This window comes from Pelophylax lessonae (genome assembly GCF_965119305.1).
Source record: "Pelophylax lessonae genome assembly, chromosome: 2".
Taxonomy (NCBI): domain Eukaryota; kingdom Metazoa; phylum Chordata; class Amphibia; order Anura; family Ranidae; genus Pelophylax; species Pelophylax lessonae.
Genome location: NC_138769.1, coordinates 358,045,176 through 358,058,185, shown reverse-complemented (window position 1 = coordinate 358,058,185; position 13,010 = coordinate 358,045,176). Strand labels below are relative to the sequence as shown.

Here is a 13,010-nt window from a genome sequence, read left to right as displayed (position 1 = left end):
CGGGAGCCACCGTGGATTTATTCAAAAACAGTGTGGTCCACTTTAGGTAACAGTCCAACGAGTGGAAACTGCGTCTGCAAAAGGGTAGCAACGCTGAAAACGCTTGGCACTGCCAGCATGTGCTTAATGCGCCGCCATTGCTCGTTGACGGTCTTGTGAAACTCCTCGGGGCAAGGGAAAACCTGACCCGACTTCAGGGCTTTGTGGGAGCTGAAGACAACCCCCCCGCTTTCCTGACTGGGCTCAATATGCAAAGTCTCCCTGACGGAGCAAATCAGTGCCTCCACCAAAGTGCGTTCCCGCACTGCAGTGGAGGACTCCTCCTCCTCGCCATCCGAGTGTGAGGACAGGGAACCCTCAGGGAGGGCAGTTTCCGTGGCACCACTTCAGGCTCAGATTCAGAAGATTGAGAGGGCATCGGCTGTTTAAACCACTTGCCGACTGCCTCCTGTATATTTACTGCGGCACTCAGCCGCTTACAGGCAAAGAGACGTAGTACTACGTCGCCCGCGAGCCTGTAGGGGGCACTCTTCCACCCCCACCAGTTCCCTGCTGAGCCAGCGCATGTGACCGGTGGCTCCGATGTCCGCTGGCCACTAGCGATCTCCCGCACGAGAGGGAGAAAGACAGACGGCTGATGTAAACAGCCGTCAGTCATTCTCACTAAAGTTATCACAGAGTCTGTGATCCTGCTATGTAGGACCATATGCCTCTGATAACATTACAAGCCATGCCCCCACAGTTAGATCACGCCCCTAGGGACATACTTAACCCCTTGATCACCAGTAAGGTTAACCCCTTCCCTGCTAGGGTCATTTTTACAGTAATAGTGCATATTTATAGCACTGATTACTGTCGAAATGTCACTGGTACTCCCAAAAGTGTCTAAAATGTCAGGGGGTCCGATCTGTCCGCAGCAATCCGGCAAAAAGACAATAAATCTTTCCCTTAGTTAGTAAATGCAATAACTTGCAAACCGCCAATCAAATATGCTTATTGCGATTTTTATTTACCAAAAATATGTAGCAGAAAACAAATTGGCCTAAAAATGTTAAAATTTAGATTTACATCTTTTTGAGAATTTCATAAAAAAAAAAGTGAATCTTGTTTTTCAAAATGGTCGCTCTTTGTTTATAGCGCAAAAAAAAAAAAGTCACAGGTGATCAAATACCACCAAAAGAAAGCTGTTTGTGGAAAAAAAAAAAAAAAAGGAAATTTTGAGTACAGCGTTGCACGACCACACAATTGTCCGTTAAGTCACGCAGTGCCAAAATCGCAAAATAGGGTCTGGTCTTTAAGCAGCCAAATCCTCCAGGGTTAAGTGGTTAATAGGAACTTGTGACATGACAAGATAAACTTTGGACGCCAGAGCTTCAAAGACTACAGACAGGGATGCTAGGGAATGAGATCCGGATGCACACACAAGATCAGCGGGGAAATTCCCACCCTGGGACTCCTTTGGGGAGAAAAAAAAAAAAAAAAAAAACACCCTTCCCGTGTACAGAGAAACAGGATGAGCAGCCGCTCTCCACGCTGTCAGCAGAAAGTGAAACTACTGGGAGGAAGTGACCTCAGATCACTAGGAGGCCGAACTCCCCTGAGCCACAAGAAAATTGTGCCATAATAAATAGAAGCATAGGAAAAATGGCTGCTGCCCATATAGAGCGGCAAGATGGTGCCCGAATAGCACCAAAACCCTCAGCAAAGCAGAAAATGGCTGCTGCCCTTATATTGATGCAGCTTGCCTGCCCACACCCAAAATGGCAGCCGAATACGGCACCATTGATCAGGAGCCCAGGGAACAAGACCACAGTGGGAATCAACCTCAGGGACCCCCTCCAGGACAAGGCAGTGGTCATACACCCCCCCCCCCCGACGTTAAACATCGCTATAGCACCCCCATTAGGAGCAGAGAAGGCAGGACCTGTCCTGACAGGCCAGAGTGATCTTACAGAGACTGCAGCTCTGACATCCCCAGGAGTGGGCCCAGATCCCCCACTGATGATTGTCCCAGGGACATGGGGAGGCAGCATCACTCACCATACCATGGACTGCGGGCTCCGCTCCGAGGCAGCTCGCCTCCCACCCTGAGTGGGGGTGCTGCCAGCCAAGAAGGCTACGCTGTAATCAGGGTGATGCGTCCCAGCGTAAAAAAAAAAAACTGTTTGCAGGCTCGTCCCTGTCCGGCGGGGCACCGTTGTGGCAAGGCCTGGGCAGACCACAACCTGCGCACGCTCACTGGCCCGGCTGGGAGACCATAAGGATCTAGATTAACCAGTGCAAAACCTCAGCCTGGCTGTCACTTGCAGTTCACCAGGAGGATCCCCCTGACATTAGCTAGCGATAGGAGTAAAGAAATAAAACATTTCTCAAAGAAAATAAGCCGACACCGGAGTCCCAGCAGGGAAACCTAGGTCCACTCCTAACACTAGGCAGCAAGAAACTGATTAGTAAGCTGGAGGTGTCTGAGGGTGATGTCTAAAGGGACATCCCCCAAGGGTGTGTCTAGTGAAAAGTTTTTCTAAATAGTTTCACTGCCTAGTCTACTCCTGTAGGTGGTGTATTACCCATTTCTGAGGAAACTGATGTGGCTGCGTCTGTCAGAGGACGCAAGAGAAAACCCCCCACACACGAATGTAGCAGCAGGTCCAAGGGGTTTCCTGCCACATGGGCCAGGCTGTCCTTTACTATAACAAAAAGCTGAGACAGCAGGAAAAGAATCTCCAGCTCAGGGCAGTCTCATGTAGGATGAGAGCTGACCAGAGACCGCTACACATGAGCATTCCCCATGGTGTCAGAAAGACTGGGCTGCCATATCTACACAGAAGGCACAGCTGTTGAGACCCTGCGCTCTAATGAAGGGACACCACTCCTAGAGAAATAGTTGCCACAGGGACCCAAGGTACTGCCAATGCCACCAGTTCTTGATGCCAGAGAGGCCTAAAGAACCTCCCTAGGTTCAGGGATCCTTAAGAGGAGGTCCTCATTGTTTGGGGAGGGGGGTATTAAAAATGGTAGTCTGTTATTGCCAGACCAGGCCCCATATTGTTCTGTGGGAAGTATTTTTCAAAATAAATCCTTTGGCCTTGGGGTTTCAGTGGGTGTGACATTGCAAGAAGAGTAGTAATCTGGAAATCCATCCAGCTGCCCTTTCAAGGTTAAGGCCCCACTAAGGCCGGGTTCACTCTAGCTGCGGCCACCATTCACAGCAGGGGGTCGGTGCGTCTTTTTTTTTTTTTTTCCCCAGTTAACAAACGAACCACACACCCTGGACCAGAAAACACAGGACCCTTTTCCAGTGTGGACCCTGGAGCTGTGTGAACCGGCTCCATTGAGAAACTGGTCATGCGGCTTGGTTGGGAGGAAACCCACATCCAATTTGCAGTGTAAACCCAGCCTAAATATCTGATTACAGGAAACATTGTAAAGCTGAACTCCAGTTTCAGCAAGTTGTAGGAAGGCAAGTTCCATGCCAGCAGGTCACAGGTGTTTTGTTCATAGGCCCCAGTTCTACAATTAGGGAAAGTGCAACACTAAATGCTGCCTTACTCCGAACAGTATAAAAAGGTTTAGTGCCAGTCTGAACTAAAAGCTGGCCTCCAGCTTCACACAGGCTTTGACCATTAGGGTTCAAGTTAAAACATATGGTGGGTGCATTTTACATAGCTGCAGGGAACAAAGCTGTGTATTACGCATGTGTTGCAGTAGAGCAGGCCAATTTCAAACATACCAAAGGGTCCATAAGCCTATACTATTCACAATGGCATGCAGCATCTGGCAAAGCCATTTACATGCATGTGTCACTCTGGACACTTGTGGGAAAAAGTAGCAGCACTTTGTGTGTTCCAGCCATTAGGTTGTACAATTGTTGAGCTTCTCAAAAAAAAAAAAAAAAACCCCAACACCATTCGAAGCTTACTGTATGCATCTGTAGAATGACAAAAATGGGTTGGGACAGATGGACTCCAGATACAGGCAATTGAGGAATGCCAGTCACAAGATCCTGCCTCCAAGAGACCAAACTTCCTACTGAAGTGGTTAATTTTAAATGACAGCATTCTACAATCAGTTCCATAGTATCCATTTGTCTATATGATGCACTGTCCCACTACAAAAGACAATCAAAAAAAGTCTGTATTATCCACCATCATTTGTACCAACAGTAACACTACACTTTTTTAATCCTATTGATTAAATCTACAGCCAGCCTGCCAAGCTTTGGGCCACTTGCATAATTAATGACAGAGTGCATTATGCAACATGTAAAACATAGGAGGTGAATAAAAAGGCATTGCAACTCTTGCCGATGTAACCCTGTTCAATCATGTCTGGGTTTTAATATATATTCCCTGCATATAAATGTATAAAAATGGAGTATAAATAATGAATTTCTGGAAGTAAATATAAGGTTTATTTTTTTAACCATGAATGGCTGTGTAATAACTTACAAGAACTATGGGTAACAACATTTACATATTACTGTGTGGCATCATTAATAGGTTCTCATGCTACACCCCCCCCCCCCTTTTTTTTTTCATCTGAAGATATTAAGTTGGTAACTGAAATAGGATTCTGATCCTTCCCTAAACATTTTGAATGTCTCAGAAACAGATGCAATGTATTCTTGGATCTACATGAACATAAAAAAAAAAAAGAAATCCAATATTAAATATATAAAAAAAAAATATATTGATTTGTTGGGTGTAGTTCATATTCTATGAGCAAGCATAACAAGACCGAGTTCAGTAGTTTATTGGTATAGCACTTCTAGGTAAATACTGGTTTTGTTCAATTTATAGAGCATGTCATGGTGGCAATACAATTCTACTTAAACATAAAATCAGATCCACAATACAGATAGTGCATAATGACACTGCAAACTGAGTATATCCACCAATGACCATATGTACAAAAGTCTTCAACCGTAGTGAAATTCTGTGTGCATTGTAGGGATCCCTAACTTACAATAAGTTTACACCAGGCATCATTAAGTTGTAATAAAAGCTGTCACACAAATGCTTCCTTTTGATGAGATTTATTCCAGCATGCTTTTTAAGCCCCGTACACGTACCGATTGTCGGCCGTAAATATTCGGCCGATGACCGATCGGCCGATTGTAGGCTTGTTAGTATGATGCTTCTGACAGCCGACAGCGCATTTTCGGCCGAACAGAATCTGTCGTGCAGGCATTAAAATTTTTGTTGGCTGTCACCAGAAAGGCCAATTGTTCACCAGTCAGTACAGATTTCGGCAGACAGACAGCAGATTCGCAAGACTGGGCATGCTCAGAAAAGAAAAAAAAAAAGACAAGGAAAGTTAACCATCACATGACATCACTTCTGCAGTCGGCTGTTGGCCGACAAAATTCATGTGCAGTCTTTTGCAGTTTTCAACAGACACGACAGCCCTGGACAAAAGTAAATACATATTCGCCAGCACACCAAGGCTCTTGCAAAAGCAGTCCAAAATTTATTGAAGTTACGATCACATCAAAAAATGGTGCATGCCTGACGAAGGGGTCCTGTGCGGCTCCGAAACGTTGCACCATTTTTTGATGTGATCGTAACTTCAATAAATTTTGGACTGCTTTTGCAAGAGCCTTGGTGTGCTGGTGAATATGTATTTACTTGTATCGAATCCAGTTGCCAACTGGTGATTGCTTCAGCACCCAACACAAGAGCCTACAAACCAGGAAGGTGTGCGATAGGAATATGTACTACAAGCCCTGGACAAAAGACAGCCGATCGTTCGGCACGTGTGTACGGGACTTTAATTGGAAGCATTTGCATGCATCTGGATGCTGCAGCCTGAGCACCAACACTCCGTTCCATATTCATTCCACCAAGCAGTAGAGCTAGGGTGAGTTTGCATTTATTGCATCACCAAGTCCCCTTTCACACATGGTATGCCGTCAGCGGACTCCGTTTTTCTCAGTGGGGGAGCGATCAGCCGATCCCCCGCTAAGCAGGCAGATGGCAGCTGTGTCTCCGGGCTGTGTGCGAAGACGGCTGTCAGGTCCCCATTCTTCTCTATGGGGGAATCAGATGGGAACAAACCGTCTGTCCGATCCCATCCGATCCACTGGACGGACGGAAAATAGTTTCCATCCTTCCAGATTTGACGGATTGGATGTCAGCAGACATGTCTCTGCTGACATCCGATGCCCCATAGAGATGCATGGGGCATACGTTCAGATCCGCCTGAAAAATGGCCAGGCGGATCTGAATTGTCTGCTCGTGTGAAAGGGGCCCCAAGTCTCTCCCATTTAGGAGCCAATAGGAGGCGGGACAGCGCTGGATGGAGTGGGGGAGCCTGCCCAAGTTAAGGGGGTGGTGTTTGGTTACAGGGATGCAGAGCAGTCCTAGCAACCAATTGCCAGCTTGCAGCTTCCACCCACTGTCCAAACCTCCCTGTCTGTAGGATTGGGGGGGGGGGGGCTCAGGACAGTAATGGGAAACATGTTGCCCAGCCAGAGATGTGAACCTAGCTTAGGAAGGGGGGCTGCAAACGTGAAGAATTTGACCCATAGCACAAACACACGATTCAGACCTCCGCTGGAAGACATTGCTGACGGGACCTCAATGAATGTTAAATACCCCGGTTTACATTGTTCCTACTGGACCTGCAGCATCTTTGTGGCATGAACAAGGTTTTATGAAACATCCCATAAGGATGCTTGCCAAAACATGACTAAAGACTTGTGGAAACACAATCAAGCTGATGATCTACTGCTCATCAATTACCCTATCCACTTTTACCATTGCGCCAGCATTCGGATAATTTCCAATCAATGTCTGAGATCCAGCAGGAAATTACAAGTGTGATTACATTCACTCAACAAGTCAGGAGTAGGAACAGTAGATCTACACAAAAACAACGCCATGGGCTACTCAGTGACAGCATGGGCAGGCATTTAATCACTAGATTTGATGAATTTTGGCAATTACACCATGGTCACATTATGTAGAATTATGAGAAATGTAGTCCTCTCTCCCTGTTTGGATGTGATGTGCAGCAAGATATAAAGTCCTCTTCCCAGCACCAATGAGCACTCTTTCCCAAAGGATATCATGAGGTCACTGGGGCTGAAAATTGTTGCTCAAAGAAAAGCAAGGCCCTGTCATTTACACTGTCAGTGGGTCAACAGATAGCAAATGCAGATAGCTAGATTTTGGAGTTTAGCTTTTGATAGAGGAATTCTGCAAAACAAAGCCAGGTAAATAATAGCACAGAGACCTAAATATATAAATGGGTGCCAAACCATAAAGTGAAAGTCTAATGTGCCGTAAAGCGGTTCTAAACCCAAAATTCATTAGTTCTGTTTTAGGCTCCCCCCTTTTAACCTGGTGATCTGACCAAGTAACACCTTCTGTATTAGAGATCCGCCACTCTGGAATAATGAGCACAGAGGGCACCTTTGGACAGCAGCATTGTCAGTCTGGGGAGGTGTAGTGTTAAACTAGCAGGTTTAAAAAACACACTAACAAGTTAAAGCCAAACTCTTTATAATCAGTAACAGCAAACATTTTTGCCCCCTTTGAGATAAAGTTTTTACAGAAAAAAAAAAAAAAAGCTGATCGCTGTTAAGCACCCATTGTCAGTGGTAAATAGGTTGTCTCATCTCTGCAACTAATCTTCTGCTGGAGATCCCATTTCTTTGATTAAGACCCCATTCAGACTAGCGCAACTTATCAGCCTGACAAGTCGCGCTCGGTCGCTCGCCATTGATTAGCACAGGACCTGTTCTAATAGGAGCGACACAAGTCGCTCCGACTTAGAAAAAGGGTCCTGTACTACTTTGGGGCGACCTGGGAGCGACATGCATTGACTTCCATTATGTGAAGTCCCTGCAAGTCGCGCCGAAGTCACGGTGCACACAGGACGCCCCTCGAAGTCAGATTGCCTCAGTGTGAACCGGCTCTAATAGTTACTGGATGGACCACAAGAAAAAAAAAAAATCCATGGATCACATCTAAGAAATGGTAAGCTGCAATAAAGGTTTGCTTTTGGGTCGATTACCAATTTAATTGCTTGTAAAACAGCCAATGCTGGGTTCATACCAAGTTGACACATCAAAAGGGTGCTAGAGATGAGTGTCCTACCACTCAGAAGTGGCAAAACAGGCAAACTATAGTGAGAGATGCGCCAAAAATGGGCTCTATTTTTGGTTTTCATTCCAATTACTAACTTGATTTGTGTCTGTTGAAGTAATGGGAGAGATTTACTAAAACTGGAGCGCAAGCAAAATCTGGAACAGCTGTATGTAGTACTTAATTAGCTTCCATCTTCAGCTCGTTCAGTTAAGCGTTGAAAATGAAAGCTAGAAGCTGATGGTTGCCATACACAGCTGCTCCAGCCTTAGTAAATTCTCCTCAATGCTGTAATGAAGGAGTTTTGTTGCCTCCAAAAATGCATTGGCTGTTATGTGATGGTATCACAAATTAAAGATACTGTGGGCTCTCTGACTTTGTGGTTTGATACCTTCAAGTTGATGATCAAGAATGACCTTAAATGTTTGAGAGCGGCCTCATTAGAGCCAGTGAGCTTGCTTGAAGTTTTCCTTGCATTTATATGGTTCAAGCCCAGTGCCTATTAAATACAGATTCTGGACTCTAACAAGCAGAGTTCCCCACTTATTTGGCACCTACTGAAAAGTGACAGCACACGCCTGGCACCCACTATCACCATGCAGATTATACAGCGAGCAATAACTGTTCAGTATTGCTCATCTCCCTATCAACTACATGTCTCATAAGTCGTGATGCCAACTCATTAGACATGCTGGATTCATTCTCTTTTCTCAGGCTTCCTCAACCACCGTTACACCTAGTGACCTATCCAGTAATACATTTCCTGTATTAGAGTACCCCCCACTCTGGATGAATGAGCACATTCAGACAGCAGCATTGTCAGTCAGGGGTGGGGTGAGGGTGGAATAGATTAGAAGATTTAACACACTAACAAAAATTGAGGCCAAACTTCAGCTAACACTTTTGCTCCTTTGAGATAAAAATTTTAGGTCCCTTTCACACAGGCACTTCTGAAGCAGGATCCATTTACAATCCCTCCACTGATCCCCCGCTGAGTGGGCAGATGACAGGCCTGTGTCCGCTCCGCTATGCAGAGTGGACACGGACACAACTCGCTCTTGGGGGCAGTCGGATGGAAATCCGATCTGCTATTCCCCCATTCATCAGATCAAATGGTGGTGGGTTTGCTGGCATCCACCATTTCATAGAAGAGACTGGAGGATATGATCAGGTCAGCCTGAAAAATGGACCTGATCAGATCACCCATGTGAAAAGGGGCCTTTACATAGGCTGATTATGGTTAGCACCTGTCAGCGGTAAATGGTTTGTCTCAATTCTCTGGCACATACACAGGACATGGTGTTCTGTTGTGGGCATGGGTCTGGGCTGCTGCCCTCCACACCCCCAGGAAAAATATCACCAGTCTGAGATACGCAGATACCCACCTAATGGCAGAAAGTGAACTATTAAAGGGTCACTTAAAGGCAAAAGGAGAGTGCAAAAGCTGGCCTGAAATCGAACATTGAGAAAACTAAGATCGTGGCAAACAGTCCCATCACTCCTTGGCAAACAGGAGAAGAGATGGAAACAGTGACCGATTTTTCCTAGAATCCAAGATCACGGCAGACAGCAAGTGTAGCCATGAAGTTAAGAGATGCTTGCGTCTTGGGAGGAAAGCAATAGCAAACCTAGACAACTTTATTATAAAAAAAAGCAGAGACCACCCTACCGACAGAGTGCCATATAGTCAAAGCTATGGTATTCCCAGTAGTAACCTATGGCTGTAAAAGTCGGACCATAAGGAAGGCTGAATGCCAAAGAATTGATGCTTTTAGAGAAGACTCTTGAAAGTCCCTTGGATAGGAAGGAGATCAAATCAGTCAACCCTGAATATGCACTGAAAAGACAGATCCTGAAGCTGAAACTCAAATACTTTGGCCATCTAATGATGAGAGGACTCATTGGAAAAGACCCTGATGCTGGGAAACGGAAAAAGGACAAAACATGGATAGATAGCATCATGGAAAACATTGAAGATGAAGTTAAAGCGGAGGTCCACCCAAAAGTGGAACTTCCGCTCATTTGCTTCTCCCCCCCCCCCCTCCGGTGCCACATTTGGCACCTTTCGGGGGGGGGGGGGGGGTACCTGTTTTTTGACAGGATCCCTTCCCCACTTCCGGGAGACGGCATCGCCCCTATGAAGTTTTTGCCCCCGCCTCTTTCCCCTGCTGCCGAGCCAATTTGAATGTGCAGCACGCTTAGCGCATGCGCAGTAGGGACCCACCCGTGAAACCGTAAGGCTTCACTGTCAGGTTCCCTGACCAGCAATGGCAGCGACAGCACCTGACAGCCAAGGAAACATTGGCTGCAGTGCCGACATCACTGGGCTCCAGGACAGGTAAGTGTCCCAATATTACAAGTCAGCAGCTACAGTATGTGTAGCTGCTGACTTAATTTTTTTTTTTTGGGGGGGTGGGCGCAACTCTGCTTCAAAGTGGTTGTAACGTTTTTTGGGAACAGACAGGTACCTGTTTGACAGAATGTATACTGACCGACCACCCCCCCCCCCCAATAAAATATTTTCTGCTTGTGTGATTGGCTCCCTAAGATACAAGTCAGATTTCAGGCATCCCCTGCAACAAAAATGTCATTTTTTGGGTGAGATACTCCCAATAGGAACACGTCTAAGGGCCCTTTCACACGGGCGTTCCGCATGTCCATATATCATCCTATTTTTTTGCGGGTGATATACAGACATAATGTATGTCAATGGCATTGCAGATGTCAGCGGATGACCATCTGCTGACATCCGATTTTCGTCCTTTCAGTTCTGTTCCCGTTTTTTGGAACGGAACCCTATTTTTGTTCTGTTTAAAAAATGTAACGGATGCAAAAATCGGATGTCAGCGGTGTCATCCGCTGACATCCGCAATGCCCATAGACATACATTATGTCCGTATATCATCCACAAACGGATGGGATGATATGCGGACATACGGAGCGGATGACACAAGTGTCATCCGCTCCGTGAAAAAAAAAAAAAGTGCCGGAGCGGATCGCAATGTGGTCAGCTCCATGTGAAAGAGCCCCAAAAGGGATGGAGGCCCAGCAGCTTTCCTCAGCTCTGCAGGTGCACAGCTTGTTGATAATTATGAAGCCACTCCCATTAGACCCACTCAGGAACAGAGGAACAAACAACGATTTCTTCAGAAAACAAAAAAGATAGGAATGTGCAACAAAGTTTGTTATAATCCTTGTAAGCCCCCGTTCACACTGGGGCGACCTGTCAGGCAACCTGGTCGCCTGACAGGTTGCCATAGGTCACCTGGCATAGAGAAGCTGTGGACTCGTTCTAATAGGAGCGACACAAGTTGCTCCGACTTAGAAAAAGGGTATGGAGCTTCTTTGGGGTGACCTGGAGCAACCTGCATTGACTTCAATGTTATGAAGTCCGTGCCGGCCGCTCCGAGGTCGCGGTGCAAGCAGCACACCGCGACCTGTGAGGTCACCCCGGGAAGTAGCGTCACCCCAGTGTGAACGAGGCCTTAATGTACAGAGATGACCCAGAGGGAAATGTTTTTTTTCAACAAAATTGGAGGAACGCTTTAAGCCTGCCCCAGGAGGCAGCGGAGGACAGAAAAGCCTGGCGCGTTACGGTTCATGAGGTCACGGATAGTCGGACACGACAACACAAGTTAGCGGTAGGTTGGACCGGTGAGGTGTGCTGGGAAATAAAGGTGCACCATAGTAGGCCATCCCTAGGTGGGTGATGAGAAAAGATCTGGCTGGAGTTGTCAATGTTCATATAGAATCAGCTCCCCCAATCAGAAGTCCGTATAATGTGATCACACTACTCCCCCCCCCCCCCCTGTACACACACTGCCCCCAGGGCTCTATGGAGACTGTCAGTGAGAAGTGTGCTGAGCTCAGCCATCAGCTGGAGAGTGCTGCTGGTCTGGACGTCCCATGGGAAAGGCTGGCCTCCTCCACTTACTTTTATGCTTGCTGCCTCCCCACGACTGCTTGGCCAGACTGGGGCTCCTGATAATCGCCCGTCCCGCAGACTTGAGTGCGTCCATCGTCCCCGGCCAGCGACCACAACCTCCGGCTCTAACTTTTCCCAGCTCACCAAAACTTTCCTCTCCCCTCCCACCCTCTTTGGCAGACAAGTCGATGAATGATCACGTCTGTACGGGGCGGTGATATTTAATGTTAATGGAGTCAGCTGACAAGGCTCGGCCACGCCTCTTTATTACTTCACTCACAACAAGTTTCTCGTTCAAGTTTTGCAGGTCACGTGTCATCCTTTAGGGGAATGCTGCAGCTTCCATCCCCTTCATAAAGGCCATTGCTGGTAATAAACAGTTTGATATGGGAAATGGCTGACCCCTTATTGTTGCTTGGGTATGAATTAAAGTCAGTCAGAAAATGAGGTCCTGCTACATCCCTGCAGGCTGGCTCATTTTCAGGTATAGCTATGTAAAACATTCAGGGCCAGTTCACACCACATGCAGTCCAGTGCTTCAAAAACACATGGCAAGTAGGTTATATGGTTTTTTAATGGCATAGTTCACACTTCACACCAGAGCTTACAGTTCCAGATAGGGTTGCCACCTCATCCCTTTATTCTAGGACACATATTAACCACTTTAGCCCCGGAGGATGTGGCTGCTCAAAGACCAGGCCACTTTTTTCAACTTGGCACTGTGCGACTTTAACTGACAATTGCGCGGTGATGCAACGCCGTACCCAAACAAAATTTACGTCCTTTTTTTCCCACAAACAGAGCTTTCTTTTGGTGGTATTTGATCACCTGTGCTTTTTATTTTTTGCAATATTAATCAAAAAAGAGCGAAAATTTTACGAAAAATTGACATTTTCTACTTTGACAGTTAAAAAATATCCAATATATTCAATTTTTGTCATATATTTAGGCCAAAATGTATTTAGCTACATGTCTTTGACAAAAAAATTCTCAAT

The 13,010-nt window shown here is 46.3% G+C and overlaps 1 protein-coding gene across 1 annotated transcript in view; it reads right to left on the bottom strand.

Annotated features, from left to right (window-relative positions):
- The window catches only part of LDLRAP1 (low density lipoprotein receptor adaptor protein 1), a 94,549-nt gene extending 82,378 nt beyond the window's left edge, over positions 1 to 12,171 (bottom strand). The window contains exon 1 of the mRNA XM_082246540.1: positions 12,025 to 12,171. Coding sequence (XP_082102666.1) covers positions 12,025 to 12,109 — 85 coding nt within the window. The 5' untranslated portion in view covers positions 12,110 to 12,171. The remainder of the gene's footprint in view (positions 1 to 12,024) is intronic.
- Between the last annotated feature and the right edge of the window lie 839 nt (positions 12,172 to 13,010).